The 22,479-nt window shown below is 43.1% G+C and overlaps 1 protein-coding gene across 1 annotated transcript in view; it reads right to left on the bottom strand.

Annotated features, from left to right (window-relative positions):
- FAM168B (family with sequence similarity 168 member B) overlaps window positions 1-15,876 on the bottom strand; it is a 33,063-nt gene extending 17,187 nt beyond the window's left edge. The window contains exons 1-3 of the mRNA XM_022590522.3: window positions 15,646-15,876; window positions 8,868-8,948; window positions 481-564 (exon numbers count right to left, since the gene is read on the bottom strand). Coding sequence (XP_022446230.1) covers window positions 481-564; window positions 8,868-8,937 — 154 coding nt within the window. The 5' untranslated portion in view covers window positions 8,938-8,948; window positions 15,646-15,876. The remainder of the gene's footprint in view (window positions 1-480; window positions 565-8,867; window positions 8,949-15,645) is intronic.
- Between the last annotated feature and the right edge of the window lie 6,603 nt (window positions 15,877-22,479).

The following is a 22,479-nucleotide window of genomic DNA, read 5'->3' as shown; positions in this document are numbered from 1 at the left end:
ATTTCTAAGATCTGAAACTATTCTCATGCACCTTACATAGAAAACAAGACTTTCTTTTAAAGCCATAATCAAGGTGCTCAAGTTCTAGAGAGAAATCAGTTATCTCTAAAAATGTTAGCAACATGGAAATTCTACTTATTAACATGGCAACATGATCTTTAGTTTCTAATAATCAACACTATTTCATAAATACATACATGTTCTGGCACAACTAGTTACCTGTAACAAGCTATGATTGGAATGAAGATCCGTGTTGTGGAAGGACGCCAGAAATGCAATATATTGATACAAAGCTTTATGTGCAAAAAGAATTAAGCTTTTATTGTACTTATTAAGAAGCCTAATTTTATGAACCAATAAATCATTTCAACCCCAAATCCCAATTCTATAACCACCCTTCTCAAAATCCATCCACTTGACATTCTCCCCCAGCCACACAGACAAAGCACTTTTGCCACCCAGCACATACGGCCTGCATACCTGTTTGGAAGGTAGGATTCGCTCCAGGGTACATGTTGGGGGAATAGGCAGGAGCTGCTGCTGCATAGCCCATGGGGAAACCAGCTGGAGAAAAACAAAGAACAATGTGATTTTAAAACCAGGGCTCCCACAGACCCAGCTGTCCTCAGCTTCTTCACCGCAGCCCCCAGACTGGCTTCAGGAGCCCAACAGCGCTATGGGTGCTGAGCAGGTGGTCTCTACTTGTCTCCTCTCCTCAGAGCTGTGATGGGTCACAATCATAAACGAGTCTTTTAAACCTAAGAGTATAAATGCTTACAACTTTCTAAATTAAAAACATTTATTTGACAGAAACTGAATTAGAATGAAGTAAAAAATATATATATCCTAAGCTGAAGTCAGAAAACTCTCAATTCTTCTGGCAGTTTTATTTTCGATTCTAATCGCCTAATTTATTACTTAGCAAGAGTAATAAGGGTGTTGCAAGCTTCACATGCTAAACGGGCTCTAACCAGCACCATACACAAATGGAACTGGGAAAAATCTAATCACACATTCCGTTTGCAAGCAACCTGACCTTTATTAACACAAATGAGGAATCCTTAATAAGACTAAGCTACAACCACTAATTGATCACGTGAACACAACAGAACCATCAAGAAAGACGTTAGTGCTTCAGCCAAAGCCAGAGGGGTGGACTTCCCTGGTGGCGCAGTGGTTGAGAGTCCACCTGCCGAGGAGGGGAACACGGGTTCGTGCCCCGGTCTGGGAAGATCCCACACGCCGCGGAGCGGCTGGGCCCGTGAGCCATGGCCGCTGAGCCTGCGCGTCCGGAGCCTGTGCTCCTCAACGGGAGAGGCCGCAACAGTGAGAGGCCCGCGTACAGCAAAAAAAAAAAAACCAGAGAGGGGCCTCAGTTATTCGCTCCAGGTCCCTCACATCTCTCAGCTCGATCCACTCACCACGCGACAATGGGGCCTTAAAGAGCCTTCTCTACATTCAGGGCACAGAGCCAAGATGACCCAGGTTTGCTAGTCTTTACTACCTACACAAATGGTTGCGAGAAGCTGTAATCCCTCCAGAAAATTCTAACCTGCAGGGTTCCAAATCAACATGGTTGAGAACCACTGTTCACTCCCACTCCTGTCCATCTTCCCAGTCACAGTACTGTCCTCCTGAAAATGCCCCTTGGCGAGTACCATGGACTGTCTCCTCCAACATGGACTCTACCTCCTTTCTGGCAGGCAGAGGCTGGCAAGCTAAAAACTACACTGCCCAGACTCCCCCTCTTGCAAGAGGTTGGAAGTGATCCCAAATCCCAATCACTTCATAAAAACAAAAACTTAAATACCACTAGCTGTGTAAAAAAGACTTAGCTTTTTACAAGAAATATACTTGCAAATTATTTAGACAAAGGGAAAATACACTTAATATATAAATAACTTTTAAAGTTAAAAAAACGAAAACCCAAAAGAAAACGGAAGACATGGACAGAGAGAACTGCCAACTACCATTTCTAACTTCAGGCTGGCACAAATCCAAAAGCTGAGGACACGCTTTCTTGGCAAGGTTGTGGGGTAAACAACAGTCTCACACCCTTCTGGTAGGAGTGCAAAGCAGTAAAAATCCTACGCAAGAAGGGAAATCGGCAGTACCTTTAAAATTACATCTGCGTTAGAAGATGTGGTATACCTACAACGGAGTATTACTCAGCCATTAAAAAGAATGAAATAATGCCATTTACAGCAGCATGGATGTACCCAGAGATTATCATACTAAGTGAAGTAAATCAGACAAAGAAAGACAAGTATCATGTGGTATCACTTAGACAAATATCATGTGGTATCGCTTATATGTGGAATCTAAAAAAAAAAAAAGATACAAATGAACTTATTTACAAAACAGAAACAGACTCACAGACTTAGAGAAAGAACTTAGGGTTGCCAGGGGGGAAGGGTAGGGGGGAGGGATAGATTGGGAGTTTGTGATTGACATGTACACGCTGCTATATTTAAAATAGATAAGTAACAAGGACCTACTATATAGCACAGGGAACTCTGCTCAATATTCTGTAATAACCTAAATGGGAAAAGAATTTGAGAAAGAAAAGATACATGTATATGTATAAGTGAATCATTTTGCTGTACACCTGAAACACATTGTTAATCAACTATACTCCGATATAAAATAAAAATTTTTAAAAAGAATAACAGGAAAAAAAAATCACATCTGCATTTACTCTCTCCACTGGCAATCCCACCTCAAGGAATCCACCCTGAAGATAATTTTCACAAACACTATCAACTGCAGTATTACTGGAATAGCAAAAGACTTCAAACAACATACCCATGCAAAGAACTGGTTGAATAAAACTATGGAAACCCCCACAAGATGAAGGGTTATGCAGCAGTACTATGTATTATAAAATACAAATAAGAAGAAGGCAAACCTTTGTGAACCGACAAGGAACAATCAAGAAGCTGACAAAGCCAAGTGACCACCACCACCTGCATCTCGATTCCAGAAAACAACCTGCCGTTCGGCTGGGGGGAGGAGGATGTGGGAGGAGAGCCTTCAGCAGCAGGGCTTTGCAGGGCCACTTCTGCCTGCCGAGGCCTCCTCTAACTGCCAGTGCCGCCCCAGGGCTCCCCAATGAGCCCGCTGACACTGCACACTCGGGTCAGGCTCCCACACCCAGTACTGCTTCCACCCCAGCAGATCCTTTCAAGCGTTACCCACCCCTACAACGTCTGAACTCCTAACTCCATCTCAGGGTCCGACACCCTCGTGCAACAAAGGCGAAATTAGAATATATGGACATAGTTGGCCTGGGAGCATGATATGTCTGTGTCCCCTCCAAAATTTACATGTTGAAACCCTAATCCCCAATGTGATGATATTTGGAGATACTTAATGGTGGTAATCATTTCACTACATATAAATACATTAAATCATCACATACACCTTAAAAAAACCCATGTTGTACAACCTAAATATATACGGTTTTTATTTATCAATCATACCTCAGTAAAGCTGGGGGGAAAAAAAGATCAAGCAACGTGCTGTGTGGTTAACAAAGGAAGATATCAACCTGATTACCTATAATTTTTAATACACTTGTTTATTACATTCCATGAAAAAAACACTAGGAATGGCAAGACACAGGACCTTATGGGTGAAACAGAAAAAGATAAACTGAAAATACAGACCACGGGTGATCCACAGACTGCAGTCAGCCAACAAGGTCTTTAAATTGTGTATTTCTTATGACTTAGAAAACTAGAGCTCAGGTTTGCTCCAAGGCGCCCCTGCTGTTTAGAAGAGCTGTGCGGGGGAACTTTGGTCCCTTTGGTCCCTCGTCTAACCCCTGCCCTCCAGTGCTCCGCCAGTGGGTGGGGAGGGGCCAACCTGTGCATCCGGCAGGGAATCCAGGAGGGGTAGCTGCAAAAGACTGGGTGGGGTTGTGGAGCTCCTGCTGCTGAAGTCGGGGAAGCGAGGGAGGGGATGCGGGGGTGCAGGGTCCCAGAGCTGGACCCACTGCGGTGGGACGCAGCCTCCTAGCCTCCCCTCCCCCACCTTACAGTAGGTTCCAATAATATTTAATTGCATCTCGGGCTCTCGGGCTTAAAACTCACCCACAGGCTCGCAGGTCCCTTGACTGCACTCCTTCCTCTATTAGATAAAGTATGAGGGGGGGAAGGACGGGACACCACAACAAGGAGGGGACTGGAGGGACCCCTGAAGTGCTGGCCTCAGCTGACTAAAGAGGTCGGGACCCACGCTGTCACAGACCCCTGTCAGAGGACCCCTTAGGGCGGAATTGAGGGGGACAGTTAGGAGGTGGTCTGTGTCAAGTGAGCACGGATCACCATGGGGTGGGGAGCACGCTGACCCCTGAGAAGTACTGTTAGAAAGATGCGTTCCTCCCTCCTCTTGAAGGATGTGGGTGGGCTTTAAGGCTCCAGTCCCCGCCACACACTCTTTCCAGGCCCGACTGCACCTCTGGCGCCGGCCTTGTTAGCCTGGCTTCCAGTCCTAGAACTTGCCAGGCTCTGGGGGAGAATCTGGGCTGCTGAGAGGGTCGCTGGGGGCTCAAGCTACCCCTGGGTTTCGCAAGTGGAGGGAGGAAGGGTGAAGGCAGTAGTGGGGTGGGGCCGGGAGGGGTGAGTGCCCCGGGAGACCCTGAGAGAGAAATACCCCTACCAGCCCCTGCCCCCTGCCGCTGAGCCGGATGCCCGAGGCTTTCCGTGTCTCTGGGAGGAGCCCTGCTTCTTCACCCCTGTGCTCAGAACCGTGCGGAGGCAACTCCTCACCCTCCGGCTGCTGTGCCACGGTTTTCCTTTAAATGTTGTTCTTGGCTCATTTGGCTTTCAGTTCCCCAAACAGCAGTTTTGAGCTCTCCAAGCTATTTAAAAGTGTTCTCCTTAAAGTGAGACTAAAGCCCACTCTTCTGGAAAAACTACCTTCACTTCAGAGGAGATATTTTTTCCTCCCCATTTCTTCCTTCTACCGCCCTCTGAACAATCAAGCCAAAGTCAAGCAGCTCTGTGAGCACTAAGCAAAGATAAACACAAAGAAAATCACATCTAGCCATTTCACAGTAAAAACAAAGATATTTTAAAAGCAGCGGGGTCGGGGAGCAGGGGGGAGGGAAGGGATATACTAACTCCAAAGAAACAAAAATAATTCTGACAGAAACGGGAAGACAATACAACTGCCTTTAAAGTGCTGAGAGAAAATAACAGCCAACCTAAAACTGTATACTCAGTATGGTAGGCAAACCCCGCCCCCCCCCAGAAGATACATCATCAAATCCCTGGAACCTATAAATGTTACCTTATTTGGAAAAAGAGTCTTTGTAGACATAAGTTAAGGACCTTCAGATAAGATCATCATGGATTATGGGTAGTGGGGGCCTAAACCCAACGCCAAGTGTCTGCATATGAAACACAGACGAGAAGGAGATGATGTAACCATGGAAGTAGAAGCCGGAGTGATGCTGCCACAAGGCTATTCATGTCACGGAATGCTGAAAGCTTCCAGAAACTTCAAGAGGCAAGAAATGATTCTTACCTCGAGCCTCCAGAGGGTATGAGGCCCTGCCAACACCTGAATTTTGGACTTCTGGCTCCCACAACTGTGAGAGAATAAGTTTCTGTGGTTTTTAAGCCACAAACTTTGTAGCAATTTGTTATAGCAGCCACAGAAAACCAACAGACTCATCAAAAATATGCTCCAAAAATGAAAGCAAAATAAAAACATTTCACAAACTAAAACAAAATTCACTGCTAGCAGACATGCAGTAAAAGGGGAGAGGAGGGGAGGGGAGGAGGGGGAGACGAGGGGGATGGGGAGGGGATGAGGGGAGAAGGGGAGGGGGAGGGGAGGAGGAGGGGGAAGGGGAGGAGGGGAGGGGGAGGGGAGGAGGAGGGGAAGGGGAGGGAAGGGGAGGAGGAGGGGCAAGGAGGGGAGGGAGGGGGGAGGGAGGGGAGGGAGGAGGGGAGGAAGGAGGGGAGGGAGGAGGGGAGGAAGGAGGGGAGGGAGGAGGGGCAGGGGAGGAGGGGAGGGAGGAGGGGCAGGGGAGGAGGGGAGGAGGAGGGGCAGGGGAGGAGGAGGGAGGAGGGGAGGGAGGAGGGGAGGGAGGAGGGAGGAGGGGAGGAGGGAGAGGGGAGGAGGGGAGGGAGGAGGGAAGGGAGAAGTGGGGGAGGAGGGGAGGGAGAAGGGGAGGGAGGAGGGGAGGGAGGAGTGGAGGGAGGAGGGAAGGAGGGGGATGGGGAGGGGACATGGGGAGGGGGGAGGGGAGCAAAAAGTGCTGTAATCTTTAGAGTCATCACTAAATAGCAAAAGAATTTTTCAAAAATTAAAAGAAGGAAAAATTTAATGAAAAATACTTGGTTAATCCAAAAGAAGAAAGTGAACAAAACAAAAAAAACCAGGTGCTATCAATTAGAAAATAACAGTAAGATGGTGCATATGAACCCAATTATTGTCATTCCTCAGTATCCTAGGGGTATTGGTTCCAGGTCACAATACCCAAAATCCACGGATATGAAGGGCTGACCACATGTCAGTTACCATATTACTACAATTAAAAGATGAAGTTGTTGGGAAGTGTTTCTTTTTTCCCATTAAATGTAAATTTTAGAAAGTTATGGACAAGTCTCTCCATTTACTAGTATAAAAGTATAAAATGGTATAAAAGCACTTTCTTTCCTTGTAATGTCTCGTTAGTTTTTGGTACTGAAGTTATGCTAGCCTCAAAATTCTGTAGGCACATTATTTAACTCCCACTCCCATTCAAAATACCTAGAGTGGTTACTAGTTCCTACACTAAACCCTTGCTGATCTAGAGAGTTTTATGAAAGTCAAGGAGACTAAAATACTAAAACCAAGAAAATAGTTAAGACAGGTATAAAGAAATGGATAAAATAAGAAGAAACGATAACATTTTAAACAGATTTAAAGTTGCAGAAATTTTCTTTTAAATGTAATTTTAAGACCAAAAAAACCCCTAAAAGAGTGCACATGGGAGGGAGACGCAACAGGGAGGAGATATGGGGATATATGTATATGTATATGTATAGCTGATTCACTTTGTAATAAAGCAGAAACTAACACACCATTGTCAAGCAATTATACTCCCATACAGATGTTAAAAAATAAAATAAAATTTTAAAAAGTGCACAGAACTGGTATGACAAGCAACCAATGTTTCATTATAGGTAATGCTAATACCATCAGGTTTTGCCTATTCCCTGGTTTCAGATTTACACAGGATTCTCTTCAGCTATTTAGCCTTCTGTTTAAACTAGTGTTAATTCGTTAAAGACAGTAGGCCTTATCACTAAATCACCTTTTATCAATTCTGGAAAATTCTGGCACTCCTTTTCTTCTAGTCTCTCTACTTGGTCCTTCTGCACCTTTTAATTCTCCTCAAAACTTCTCATCCTAACACCTCTATTTCTTAACCAGTCTGTTTCCCCCTTTCCTTACACTGCATTCTGGTCCTCCCTTTAGCAGTGTTTTATCTGCAGCTTAACTTGAATTTTGTTCAAATGCCTTTTTTTTTCCCATTTAAGTTCCAGTTGGTTCTTTTCGATATGATTCTTTCTTTTGCATCTTCAGTAATTCTAAACATGCTTGTGTGATATGGTTTTTACCTGTTTTGTTCCTGCTGTCTATCATGACTGGTGACTCTGACATGACGAATAACATCACAGTGTTCTGTAATAATTTTGACTTGTTAACAGGCAGAACTTTGTGGGAAACCCACACAACCTGGGTTGAGAACATCTGCCTCCACAGCAGTTCTGCACCTGCTGTTGTCAGGTGCTCCAGGGAATAGTGCCGCCTAGAGTCTTTTTTTATGTTAGTTTCTCGATGTATGGACCTCCTGGGAAGGACAAGTAATTCAAAGTAGAGCCTGAAACATCCCTGAATAGTTACAAATTCTTAGAAAAGGGTTCTCCCTTCCCAGAGCCCAAGCAGAAACTGAACTTCCCCGTGGAGCCAGTGCATGGATTGTTTAGTCTACCTCTCCAATGTGAGTATCACCCTCTGGAGGAATCAGACTGATGAGGGGTCCCACTGCAACTCCCAGCCTTACAAGGGCCAAAGGCCTCAATTTCTGTCCCCAAATAGGTTGCTAAAACCCACAAAAAACAAATGCCCCTAGGACAGGCGCATCAACTCAATGGCCCAATGCTCTGGTTTTTATGTCGTTCTCATATTCAGTGGCAGAAATCTCTTACTTTCTTGCAAGTTCGGTTAAACGTTTTTGAAATGTTTTATTTAACTTCCCAGGGGTTTTAAGAGTATCTGTTCCACCATATCATCTAAACCCACAATTGTAATACTACAAATAACTATTCCTTTCAATTAGGACGACAATTTGCTATTTTTGACCACCAACTCCTATTCCCCCAAATTGTGCTTCACCCCCTCCATCACAGCCCATGTTGGACTAGCAGACTTCAGTGAGGTGGGGAACACGACTCAGGCCTAAATTCATCAGGAGACTCCCCTCCTGGCCCCGGGTGCTGGCGTGGAGGGAACAAGATGAGAGCCAGAGCCAGAGCCAGGTGAAGAGACTCACAGCCAAGGGACGGGCTGAGCACCACAGAACCACAATGGTCAGAATGGGACCCACACGGAGAGGATACTGAGGAAGCGGAGCTGAGCACAGGAAGCAGAGAAACTAGACGCCAATCCCCACCCTTGATGCCACCAGATCAGCCTTTGACCAAAGCCAGACCAAGCTCCTGATTTTTCAATTCCGTGAGCCAATACATTTCCTTCCCTATCTAAGCCACTTGAGCTGGGTTTGTCCATCGAAAGCATTCTTAGTGACACAGAAATTCACCACGCGTTCAAAGTTCAATAATGGAAACAAAATTTTACTTGCTTACCTGGATAACCAATTCCTTTGGCATTTGCATAGGGAACCCCAGAAGAACCCGGGCTATAAACAGGATTCATGATTTCAAGAACTAAAAAGGGAAAAAAAGTGATTTAGCCAAGCACTTTTGTTCTCAGGTTTTTCTCCATCATCAGTCTCAAAAGAACAAGAGTCCTTTCTCTAGTATATAATAAAACAAGGCATTTCATGCTGCTGCCAACCAACAGAGAACAGAAAAGGAACGCCAAAGTCCTAATGGGTGCTCACCAGGACACTACAGGCTTTCCTTTATAACTCTCTTCGGTCCATCAGAAGCTAAGGGAAAAAAGTGTTCTCTGTGTCCCTGCTTAAAACTGTGAAAAAATATCTATAAATAATCTAAATGTCCTTATAACAGAGAACAGTCTTAACCAGATCTATCCAGAGCATGAAATAGCATGCAGCTGCTTTTTAAAGTGTTTAAAAATACAGATTGATATCATGGTAATTGGGGAAAAAAAACGGTACAATACTGTAATGCAGTATGCTCCCAAATTTGCACCTACACATATGGGCATGTGCACCTCTGGCACAAACAGAAAAAAAGTCTGGGAGGAAATTAAAATATGAACAGTGATTGCCTCTAGATGGGGTGGTTTAGTGTTCGCTTTGCACTTTTGTCTATTTCTGAAATAACTTAGGTTAAATATATGTCTATTTCCTAAAAAAAGACAAATTAGTACAGCCCAGCAACTCTATTAACCCATTCTATAATTCCCAACCTTTTTTTTTTTTTGCGGTACGCAGGCCTCTCACTGTTGTGGCCTCTCCCGTTGTGGAGCACAGGCTCCGGACGTGCAGGCTCAGCAGCCATGGCTCACGGGCCCAGCCGCTCCGCGGCATGTGAGATCTTCCCGGACCGGGGCGGGGCACGAACCCGTGTCCCCTGCGTTGGCAGGCAGACTCTCAACCACTGAGCCACCAGGGAAGCCCAATTCCCAACCTTTTTTGCCTGAAAAGTTCAAGAACTTGCACAGCTACAACCATGGTTTTATCCCATCCTCTGAATTTTTTATCACCCAGTGTATTCTTAAAGTGTGAGCTAAATTAAGACTATTCAGTATTCCCTGACTTACGTGGCAGTAAGAACAACAGGGATCTTAAATTTAAAAATAAAAACAGCAATGGGGGGGGGGCAGGTATACGGGAACTCTGCACTTTCTGCTCAGTTTTGCTGTGAACCTAAAACTGCTCTTTAAAAAAAGTCTATTTAAAAAGAAAAACAGGCAGTTCCCTGGTGCATACTGGTTAGGATTCTGGACTTTCACTGCCGTGGCCGGGGTTCAATCCCTGTTTGGGGAACTGAGATCCTGCAAGTTGTGTGGCATGGCCAAAAAAAAGAAACAAAAGAAAAACATAAAATGTACATGCATTTGCTTTAGTGTCTGCCTTCCCCACCACATCCTCAGCTAGAATGTAGATAGGGAACTGGAACTTAGCCCTATTTGCAGTAACTTCAGCCCCAATAACAATGTCTTACACACAAAAAGGTGCAACTACCTGCTGACTTTCTAAAAAACACATGCACCTCAAAACACTCTAGGTATCAAATTCCATTACAAAGGCAAAATGCAAAAACAAACCACTTCATATTTTCAGCTCACCTGACTCAGAATATTTACAACCAAGCAGTTCAGTAGAAACTATACCTGGTCAAGTCCTTAGCCTTTGTAACAAGTTCTAAAGTCGAAATAAATTGGGGATATCAGTGATTGATATTGATACTCATTACCTAAGTAATTATCTTATTTCTTTAACTTCCAAACCAAAGGCAGAGATACTTTTTGAAGCCATGACATCCAGAACGACAGCTAAGAGAGAAGTCTAGATCAGTGCTGTGCAACAGTACTTTCTACAAGGATGAAGATGTTCTCTATCTGTGCTGTTCAGTATACCACCCGTTAGCTACAAGTAAACACTGAGCACCTGAAAAATGTGGTTAGAACAGGATCCAATTTTTTAGTTTATTTAACTTCAATCTAAATCTAAATAGTCACGTGTGGCTAGAGGCTACCACCCTGGACAATGCAGATCTACAGAACAGACTACAAAGAAACAAGGATAGGAAGGCATAGGAAGTAGACATGAGAATCAATTGTATTTTACACCACAGTTTAAGAATAAACAAATTGGTGGGCTTCCCTGGTGGCGCAGTGGTTGAGAGTCCGCCTGCTGATGCAGGGGACGCGGGTTCGTGCCCCGGTCCAGGAAGATCCCACGTGCCGCGGAGCGGCTGGGCCCGTGAGTCATGGCCGCTGAGCCTGCGCATCCGGAGCCTGTGCTCCACAACGGGAGAGGCCACAAGAGTGAGAGGCCTGCGTACCGCAAAAAAAAAAGAATAAACAAATTGGTAACTGCCAATCCCCATTTTCCTGCACTTTTAACCCATTTTTGGTGGACCTACAACATAAGGATGTGGAGGTCTTCACATATTTCATCTACTTCTCTGGTTCAACTCTCATCTCTGGAGAAGTGAATACTTCCCAAAACTCTATTTCTCTATTCTGTGCCAGGATCTAATTTCACTTTCTTAATTGAATTCAAGATAAGTAAAGCACTACGCAAAGGCCACAGGGGAGAAAAAGTCGCAGTCCCTGCTCTGAGTTTACAATCTAGAAAAGTATTGTCCAACAGAACTTTCTGTGAAGATGGAAATGTATGTCTGATCTGTCCACACAGAGTAGTCACTAATGGCTACTGAACACCTGAAATACGGCTAGCATGAATAGTCACATGTAGGTGATGGCTACTGTACTGGACAACACAGGCCTGTAAGACAGAAGACATAAATAATGGTGATTCAGGCCAAAGGGTGTTAAGTGCCATAAAGGAATAAAGGGTTCTGAGGGTTGAGTGGGGAGAGCAAAAATTCAAGGAGGAAGAAAGGAACGGTCAGGAATAACTTGGATTACGGAGGTACTGTTTCCAATAAGCTCTAAACAGGTAGGATCTTGAAATGCCACAGAAATTAGAAAATGCAAGATGCACTCTTTAGGGACACTAAAACTGGGCTTGTTGGAGATTAGGCTACATGTAGGGAATCAGCAAAGATGATTATGGAGACATAGGTGAGACTGAAACCATGTGGAGACCCTTAAATGTGGGGCTGAGCAGGAGATGTCACCTGGTAGGCCATGAAGCTGAAGAACAGCGTAGCGTAGCAGTTAAACACAGGAATTACCATTTGACCTGGCAAATCCACTCCTAGGTATATACCCAAGACAAGTGAAAACATACATCCATACAAAAACCTGTACATGAAAGTTTATAACAGCATTATTCATAACAGCCAGGAACTGCAGACAACTCCAATGAAGCACTGAATACCACAAGGCTCTCCTTTCATGACCTGACTTACATCTAAAACAGCAATACAATCCTACTCCACATTTGCCACTAAAAAATGTATAAAATTGCATTTGAATTCTAAATACCATAAGTTCCAAACTAACCAGAAGTTACGTTTCCTGAAAGCACTTATACTTCCCAAGAGGCTAATAATAACTATTTCCTAAAGTGATTAAGAAGTCATAATTTAAAATTATAGGTTAAAAATATAACAGGATTAACAAAAGAAAATGTTTGTACAACTTCTGTGAACAACTGTCATACAGCTTTTTAAATTACTTGTTCATATGATGAGAGATTCCTCAAAGACTGTGAGCCTCAAGGGCAGGGAAAATACCTTATTCAGCCCTGTCTCTCTGCATCTCACTAGTGCTTGGTCCAGAGATAGCTCATAAATATTTTCTGAATGTTCTTTAATAAAAGAACTGTCCAATGGAAAATACAGGACCCTTCGTAGCAATAAATATGAAGTTGAGACATTTATTTAAAATCTAATTCAGAATTGTTGAAACATATCTGTTATTGATTAGTGGATATGAACGCTGAACCCACTGACCAATCTTAATATCACTAACAGTCAAACTACTTAGTATCTGCATCCTCATATGATGGAATTGCTCTGCATCATCTGAGGTGTACTGCGACTAAAACACTAAAATCTGAATTCAAGGCAGCCTATACATCTACCTCCCAGGTTACAGAAAAAGGCAGGAGTTAGAGGAATATGCTGAACACCATGAAGCAAGCAGACAAAGCCAAAAGGAGGGCATTCTAGAGGACAAGGGGGTCCAGTTTCTTCAGTAAGTCAATGGTCTGGGAAAAGGTGGAAGGTGGAGAGAAGGATAGTCTTAGATTAAGACAGATTTAATAAAGGCCATAAAACACTTTTGTTTGGATCCTTATTTTAAGACGGAAAAAACTGTAAAAAAGTTATTTTAAGGATTTGAGGATACAAATGAATATGGGCTAGGTATCAAACGGCATTAAACAAACATTAATTTTGTTACATGTGATAACAGTATTTTGGTTATGTAAAGATGCATCAATTTTTAGAAGTACGTATTAAACTATGTAAGGATAAAAATGACATGAAGTCATAATTTACAGTATTTCTACATAAAAGGGATTGAGATATTGGGTATATGGCTGTACGCTGTATTTTTATACTTTTTAAATAATGAAAAATTAAGGAAAAAACCCACCATCACCACTCTGCCTGGGATTCTAGTGCCACTGGCCACCCAAAAACCACCGATTTCCCAGTCTGATTCGGTGTAGGCGGAAGATCACGATGCCAAGGCTAGATCCTAAGGGTATCACTTTTTTTTTTTTAAGTTTCTCATTTGTAATGACTCAAATGTCAGAATCCCTATGGGTGGTTTGACATCTGCAGCAAAATAAGTTAAGCCTCAGATTTACCTTTAAAAAAGAAGATGACAGCAAAAATTTCTCAATTTGAAAATCCAATAATAATCAGAGGGAAAGACCCATTTAAGACCCATCACTGTACTACTTTCTCTAGTCTCAAAATACACCATGACCTAAACAAAGTTCCCACACAAAATAGTAATTCTAAAACTTGAAAGGCCTTGTCTTAGTATTTCATATCAAGAAAACTAATGTCGAGGGGCTTAAATTCTCTCTCAGCAATATACAAGATAAATCCCTTTAATACAATCTAAACTGGAAATTCTCGGTAACATCTGATAACATCAAGAATATATAATAAAATAAAATTCTAAACTCCCCCAAACTCTACCTTCACTATCAAGGTTTGCAATCTATTGCAAAATTCACATTTTTCTGCACAGAACAACTGGAGAGACTTCAGTGATACAGAATAAAGTGGAACACAGACACAAGAAAAGTAACCATTAACTCTAGTACACTGGTGTACTGTTGCTTTAAAATTGCTCTGAACTGACCCAGGAAAAGAAGCTGTTTACATAAAACAAGTCTGGTAGACAAAAATTTGCCTGTAAACTACAGAACCTAAAAAAACTTAAAATATTCTTTAATTGCACTTGTTTTCTTTTTTAATACTTCTAATCCTCTACCTCTGTGGCATTACCCTACACCTTTTCCCCATGTTTGAAAATTCAAATAATTTTGACATCACAATTCTGTCTAACCTTAAAATGGAAATGAGCTGAAAGGCAGTTGTAGAGCAGAATACTAACTAAAAATCCTAACAAGTATATCAGGGCCTGATAGAAGGGCAGAGGCAGTAATAGCAACAGCAGCAGATGGTGCTTCCTCCTTCCTCCTGGGTTGCAGGCACTTGCCTTACACACAGCCCAATCTTTCCACTATTCCCAAGGGCTGGAGACAGGAAGAGGGGACGCTACCTGCTCGGCCTGTCCAGTGACTGCAGCACAGAACCTAGAGGAAGCCTACAGTCTCCAACTCTTAAAGCCTGCATTTAGTCACAAGCGCGACTAAATAAAAGTAACTATGTGAACACTCGTACTAAAGCAAGCCCGATTTATAAAGCTTAAGGGACAAAAAAAACCTTCGCAGTGTGCAGCACAGTACCTTCAACAGCAGAAAAATTAGCCTTTAATTGTTCAATTCTTGGCTGTCAAAGCAAAAATAACCCACTACTTGTTTATTTACCAAAGTTCTAAAATGTGTCCCTACTATTATTGTCAAGTTTTTCATAGACTATTTGAAAAAATCATCTGATATTACACAAGGATGATTTGAGAACTTAAGGAGAGGAAACTAGACAAAGCTTTTCATTTAAAAAATTGTTTTGCTTGGCAAAACACTACAAAATACTTTTATGTATGACTTTAATGAAGCATTAACTCATACAACCCATTAGACACATGCTTATATACACTATAAAAGACGACGACCCCGTTTGGGGGTACGCTGTAAAGGCGCATCTCTCTCTCAAAGTTAACCCAGAATGGGCCACGACACGTCGTTTCTGAAGAAAACACTGAACCCGTTCAAGCTAAGCTTCTGCCGGGCAAATGGAATAATGTTTACTCTGTGAGTAGACAAAGTGAATAGTTTACACACTGGAAATGATGAAAATCCTAAGAACCTTAAATCTAAGTTACAGAAACACCACCCCACTGCTTCCCCATTTCTTGTTCATTTTCCTGATCTGATCACCTGGACCTTAAAAAGACCCAGAGAACATTCTTGTGCAACGAATGCCCCTCTCACCGGCCCCCAGGCAGCGTCCCCGCCGCCCACGCCGCACCTGCCCTAGCGTCCGGTCGCCCAGCTCCGCCTCCCTCGGGCCTCACCAGCCCGCCCGGCCCAGCGCGGGACAAAGCACCGCCGCGGGCCCGACCTTGGCGCCGCCCAAGTCGGCCGCACAAAGCGCCGCACTTCCGGCAGCGCAAGCCGCTGCCGAACCCCTCGAGTGCCCCGCCCGCACTCACCGCGCCGCGGCGGCGGCCTGGGCCTCGATGACCAGCGCTCGCCGGCGCGGGGCGGGCTCGGGGGTCGGGCTCGGCGAGGGGCGCGCGCCGCGGAGGCCTGCTCCGATGCGGGGCTGAGCCGCGAGGCCCCGGTTGCCGCCGCCGCCTCCCCGGCCCGCGTTCCCGCTCGCCCCGCTCGGTCCGGTCCGCCTCTTCGCAGCCCGCGCTCCCCGCCAACGCTGCGCAGCTGCCGAGCTCCAACCTCACTTCCGCCTAGAGCCCGCCGCGGCGGGGGCTCCGGCACGTGACCTCACGGCACCTTCCGGTCTCGGAGCTGGCGTGCGCGCTCCCGCTGGCGTCCGAGAAGCTCCCGGATGCGTAGGCAGCGGGGAGCTTAACAGCGCGGAGATTCTCGGGCCGAGTCCTTGGGCTCTCGGAGTTTGGAGCTTGGAGGGCTGAGTGCCTGAGAGGTCACCAGCGCCCGGGGCGTATCTGTTGACTTTTTCGAACAAACGCTCATGATTTTCCTCACGCTATCTTTGCGCTTTTCGTGCAGTGTGGAAAGAACACAGTGGAACTAATTATAGGGTTTTATTAACTTCTTAAAAAAATGTTTTGTTTTTTTTTTCAAACAGCGCCGCACTACAGGCACCCTCGTGTAAATGCTGCCGCGGCGAAGGGGCTGCGCCTCTCCAGACTGTCAGGCTCCGCGCCCCCGGCCGGGGTGGTCGGGTGGCCTCCGGCGGGGTGGTCGGAGGAGCGGGAAGGCCCCGCTGCCGGCCGGGCATCCTGGGGCTCGGCGCTGGTACCGCCTGGGCTCGCGGAGCCGCCACGCTGGCCGCCAGCGCGCTCCGGCGCTCTTTGCGTTCGCTGTTTTCGATGCTCTGCATTCATTAAGTCACTTAATATTCATAGTAAGTCGTTTTACAAATGGGGAAATTAAGGCACGAAGAGGTTGACAACGTTCTTCGAGAGCACACAACTCCTAGGAAGCCGACCCGGGATTGAAACCCCAACGTCTGGCTTCAGAGCACTTGCTCAGAAAGAGGGAGTTTTGGCTTTGCGCTTTCCCAGAGCTGCACTTGCTGTCTCTGCAACGTTACTTGGACCCACAGGTTCCCTGCGTGAGCTGAGAGCCGATGGGTCTGCCTTGGAGAAAGGTGAAGGAATCCTGTGGCCTGTACTCAGCAGGAAGAGTCCAGGCAGTCTACCTTGCCCTGACCAAGCTGAGAACATCTGCTACGGTTCCTAAAGACTTTTTTACTTGGCATCTCTAAGATTTCAGTGCAAGTTAAAATAGTTGCAAAGGACTTGATTTTTGGCACGCTGTAAGTGATGATGGTTTTAAATAAAACGGGATGTTATTCTTTAAAATATACCCACCATGGTGATTCGATTCCCACTATTTTCCATTTTAAAAATACATGAATTAGCTCTGGGCTTCCCTGGTGGCGCAGTGGTTAAGGATCCTCCTGCCAATGCAGGGACACGGGTTCGAGCCCTGGTCCGGGAAGATCCCACATGCTGCGGAGAAGCTAAGCCCATGAGCCGAAACTACTGAAGCCCGAGCGCCTGGAGCCCATGCTGTGCCGCAGGAGAAGCCACCGCAATGAGAAGTCCGTGCACCGCAACGAAGAGTAGCCCCCTCTCGCCGCAACTACAGAAAGCCCGCCGGCAGCAACGAAGACCCAATGCAGCCAAAAATAAATAAAATTAATTAATTTTTAAAAATACATGAATAAGTTCTGTAACAGTGTGAAATTCCATTCCTGCTTTTTCTCCTTAAACTCCTGCTTCCATAGCACTGCCCCTGGAGAATTTAACCCTAATATATTGTCTGTTGAGCGTCATTATTTTTTTTAAGTCACTTGTATCTGTCAGGATAGCTAGGAAATGCTGCAGTAACAAGCCCCAAATCTCAGTGTCTTCACACAATAGAGGTTTATTTCTCACCTAATCAACAGATCCAAAGCAAGTGGTATCATCTAAAAAACTACACAAACAGGAGAATCCAGCAGCAAGTGATAATTGAAGTGAGAAAAAAAAAAGATAGCTATCATGTATCTAAATAACTAATTAGACGATAAAATAGAAGAAAAGATCCATTTTATACAAGGTTACTTATAGGAAAAATAAACCAATATATAAATATAACAATATAATACCTAGCAATAAACTTTTGTAAGAGTTGTGCAAGATCTATATGAATAAAATTTAAAATAACCACCAAATGGCACAAAAGAACACTTAAATTCATGGAGAAAAACATCATATTCTTGGATAATTCTTCTAAATTTATGAATTTAATACAATTCCTATCAAACACCAATAATTATTTTTAAGTAGATAAAGTAATTCTAATTTACACGAGGAAAAAATCAACAAGAAAAATCAAAAGCAAGAATATCTGGGAAAATCCCTGGCGGCCCAGTGGTTAGGACCTTGCGCTTTTACTGCCAAGGGCCTGGGTTCAATCCCTGGTTGGGGAACTAAGATCCTGCAATCCGTCCTGCGTGACCAAAACAACAGCAACAACAAAAAACAAAAAAAAGTGCCAGGAAAACTTTGAAAATAAGGAGTAATAGTGAGAGGGCTACTAAACCTATCAGACAAGAAAACATATTTAAAATCCTCAATCAACGGTGTATCACAGATGCATAAATAGACCAATGAAATATAACAGAAAATTCAGAAATACAAATTATTTTAGGAAGATGGTATCTGGTAAAGGTAACATCTCAAGTCACTGGGCAGAAAGGTGGACTGTTTAATAAATGGTATTGGGACAGAAATATAGCCATCTGAAAAAATGTAAAATTGAATCTATACCTTACACCATACCAGAGTAAAATCCAAATGAAAAAAGATATAAATGTACAACCATGGAATCATAAAGAACAAGAAGAAAACATGGAAAATTATTTTTAAACCATGGAGTAAAGAAAGCCTTTTTAAACTGCCTCTCAAAATTCAGACACCATGGCTATGAAAAACTTTGGTTTGACAAAAATCACCATGAGCATAGTAAAAAGACAAATGATTAACGAGGAAGAAATAGTCCCAACACATATCATAGTCAAAGGGCTAATCTCCTTAATATTCAAAGAGCTTCCAGAAGTCAGTAAGAGAAAGTCCTAAAACTCCGTAGAAATTGAGAGTTCACAGAAAAAGAAATGTGGCTCATAAACCTATGAAAAAATTTCAGCCTCACTCATAAAAAGAAAAATGCAAGTTAAAACTCTTTGAGGTAGCATCTTTTCACCTATTTGATTGGCAAGCATCAAAAAAAAGTGACTATTGTTGAGGCTGTAGGGAAGCAGACACATTGCTGGAATGGAGAGGGGACCATTTGATGATGTGTATCAAGAACAAATATACAGAAAACTTTTCATCCAACAATTCCACTTCTGGGAGTTGCTCTACAAAGAAATTCTCTGAAGTGTAAAATGAAATAGGTTCAAGTTTATTCATTGCAGTATTGCTAAGAGTAGGAAAATACCCTAAGCAACCCTAGTGTTTGTCCTAAAGGACTGACTGAGTAATATACTCCATAACTCAAGAAAGAAATGAGCAACATTTCTATATACTGAAAAGGAAATATCTTCAAGGTAGACTGTTAAATGAACAAAGCAAAGAGTAGAACTGCTGTTATGGGCTGAACTGTGTCCCTTACTCTCAATTCATGTGCAGAAGCCCTAAACCCCAGTGCCTCAGAATGGAATTGTATTTGCAGATAGAACCTTTAAAGAGGTAATTAAGTTAAAATGAGGTCAGTAGGGCAGGCCCTAATCCAATCTGACTGCTGTCTTTATAAGAAGAGGAGATTAGGATACAGACAAGATAGATCTATGGACAACCATGTGAGTAGATGACCAAGCCAAGCAAGCCAAGGAGAGAGGCCTCAGGAGAAAGCAATCTTGTCAGCACCTTCATCTTGGACTTCCAGCCTCCAGAACTGTGAGAACATCAATTTCTGTTGTCTAAATTGTCTTGTCTGTGGTATTTGTTATGGCAGACTTAGCCAAATGATTCAACTGTGCTAAAGAAGATTATGTAAAAAAAGGGGAAATGAAAATATATATTTGTATTTACTTTCATACAAACACAAATAATTGTAAAAATCCAAGAAAATATTGGGTGGGCCAAAAGGTTCATTCAGTTTTTTCTGTAAGATGGCTCTAGTAGCGCTTAGTTGTCTGTAACTTCATTCGAAACAATTTAGTTAGATTGTATGTGACAGCTGTCATATCAGCATGCATTTAAAAAAAGACATCAAAATTGGTGAATTTTTGTGTAGCCATTTTAATATTGAAGATGGAAGAAAAAAGCAACAATTTCGGCATATTATGCTTTATTATTTCAAGAAAGGTAAAAACGCAACTGAAACGCACAAAAATATTTGTGCAGTGTACGGAGAAGGTGCTGTGACTGATCAAACATGTCAAAAGTGGTTTGCGAAGTTTCGTGCTGGAGATTTCTCGCTGAACTATACTCCATGGTTGGGTAGACCAGTTGAAGTTGATAGCGATCAAATCGAAACAACAATTGAGAACAATCAACATTATACCACATGGGAGATAGCCGACATACTCAAAATATCCAAATCAAGCGTTGAAAATCATTTGCACCAGCTTGGTTATGTTCATCACTTTGATGTTTGGGTTCCACACAAGTTAAGCAAAAAACACCTTCTTGACCATATTTCCGCATGTGATTCTCTACTGAAACGTCATGAAAACTTTCCGTTTTTAAAACAAATTGTGATGGGTGATGTAAAGTGGCTACTGTATAACAATGTGGAACGGAAGAGATCATGGGGCAAGCGAAATGAAGCACCGCCAACCACACCAAAGGCTGATCTTCATTCAAAGAAAGTGATGTTGTGTATACGGTGGGATTGGAAGGGAGTCTTCTATTATGAGCTCCTTCTGGAAAACCAAATAATTAATTCCAACAACTACTGCTCCCAATTAGATCAACTGAAAGCAGCACTCAACAAAAAGTGTCCAGAGTAGTCAACAGAAAACGCATAATCTTCCATCAGGATAATGCAAGACCATATGTTTGTTTGATGACCAGGCAAAAACTGTTACAGCTTGGCTGAGAAGTTCTGATTCATCCGCTGTATTCACCAGACATTGAGCCTTCGGATTTCCATTTATTTCGGTCTTTAAAAAATTCTCTTAATGGAAAAAATTTCAATTCCCGGGAAGACTGTAAAAGGCACCTGGAACAGTTCTTTGTTCAAAAAGATAAAAAAGTTTTGGGAAGATGGAATTGTGAAATTGCCTGGAAATTGGCAGAAAGTAGTGGAACAAAAGGGTGAATACGTTGTTCAATAAAGTTCTTGGTGAAAATGAAAAATGTGTCTTTTATTTTTACTTCAAAAACTGAAGGCACTTTTTACCCCACCCAATAGCAGCAGTGCTTACCTGTGGTGAGACTAGGGACTGAGTGGACCCTGAGCAAATCTGGGATACAGGTGAGAATGATCATTTTCAAGGTTTGTTTTTCTTTTGCACTGCATGAATATATTACATGTTCTAAAATTAAATTAAAAATAAATAAAAATCTTATATTTTGATGAGAGTATAAAATGGTATAATCATTTTGGAAAAATGTATGGTCATTTCTTTTAAAAAAATAAGCATACACCTATCCTATCACCCAGCAAATTGAAGGTATCTGCCAAAGAGAAATGAAAGCATACCTTAATGCAAAGAATTGTACAGGAATTTTCATAACAGTTTTTTTTTTAACATCTTTATTGGAGTATAATTGCTTTACAGCATTTGTGTTAGTTTCTGCTGTATGACTAAGTGAATCAGCTATATGCATACGTATATCCCCATATCCCCTCCCTCTTGCGTCTCCCTCCCACCCTCCCTATCCCACCCCTCTAGGTGGTCACAAAGCACCAAGCTGATGTCCCTGTGCCATGCAGCTGCTTCCCACTAGCCAGCTATTTTACATTTGGTAGTGTATATATGTCAATGCTACTCTCTTACTTCGTCCCTGCTTACCCTTCCCCTCCCCGTGTCCTCAAGTCCATTCTCCACATCTGTGACTTTATTCCTGTCCTGCCCCTAGGTTCATCAGAACCATTTTTTTTCTTTTTAGATTCCATATATACGTGTTAGCATATGCTATTTGTTTTTCTCCTTCTGACTTATTTCACTGTGTATGACAGACTCTAGGTCCATCCACCTCACTACAAATAACTCAATTTCATTTCTTTTTATAGCTGAGTAATATTCCATTGTATATATGTGCCACATCTTCTTTATCCATTCATCTGTCGATGTTCACTTAGGTTTCACAGCAGTTTTATTGTTAATAACCAAAAACTGGGATGAGACCACGCATCTACCCTCAGGAGAACAACAGCTAATCAAGCTCAGTGGTGTGCGGGGTGACTTTCAATGCCTACACTGGCTCCCGGAATCCAAGGGACACATTTTCAGGAATTTGGCAAGCCAGACTTTATTAAAAATTGAATTATACGAACTTGATGTAAAGACAAAAGGAATAAATACTCAAAATTCACCCTTTCCTCATTACCGTCTTGTTGCCTGTGCCCCGAGGCTCTTGGCAGCTTTGGGACCTGCCAGGTAAAAACTTGGAGCTACGCTAGGCTGAGGGCTCCCTTCCTGCCTCCCTCCCTGGGCGTCACCTCTGGAGCCTGAAATCCGCCAGGGCAAGAATGCAACTCATGGGATAATAGTAATCAGGGCTTGATTTATTGTTTTGTTAATTTTATAGATTTATGCATATGATGGAGGTAATATTAATAATGCAGATTAAAATTTAAAAGGGGTGGTGTCTGTAGGTGTCACATTGTGAGTAGAACAAAAC

This window comes from Delphinapterus leucas, chromosome 8 (genome assembly GCF_059928025.1).
Source record: "Delphinapterus leucas isolate spDelLeu-1000000601 "Yukka" chromosome 8, BTC_Dleu_Yukka2, whole genome shotgun sequence".
In the NCBI taxonomy this organism is placed as follows: domain Eukaryota; kingdom Metazoa; phylum Chordata; class Mammalia; order Artiodactyla; family Monodontidae; genus Delphinapterus; species Delphinapterus leucas.
The sequence above is the reverse complement of the archived record's forward strand: the minus strand, read 5'-3'. Positions and strand labels throughout refer to the sequence as shown.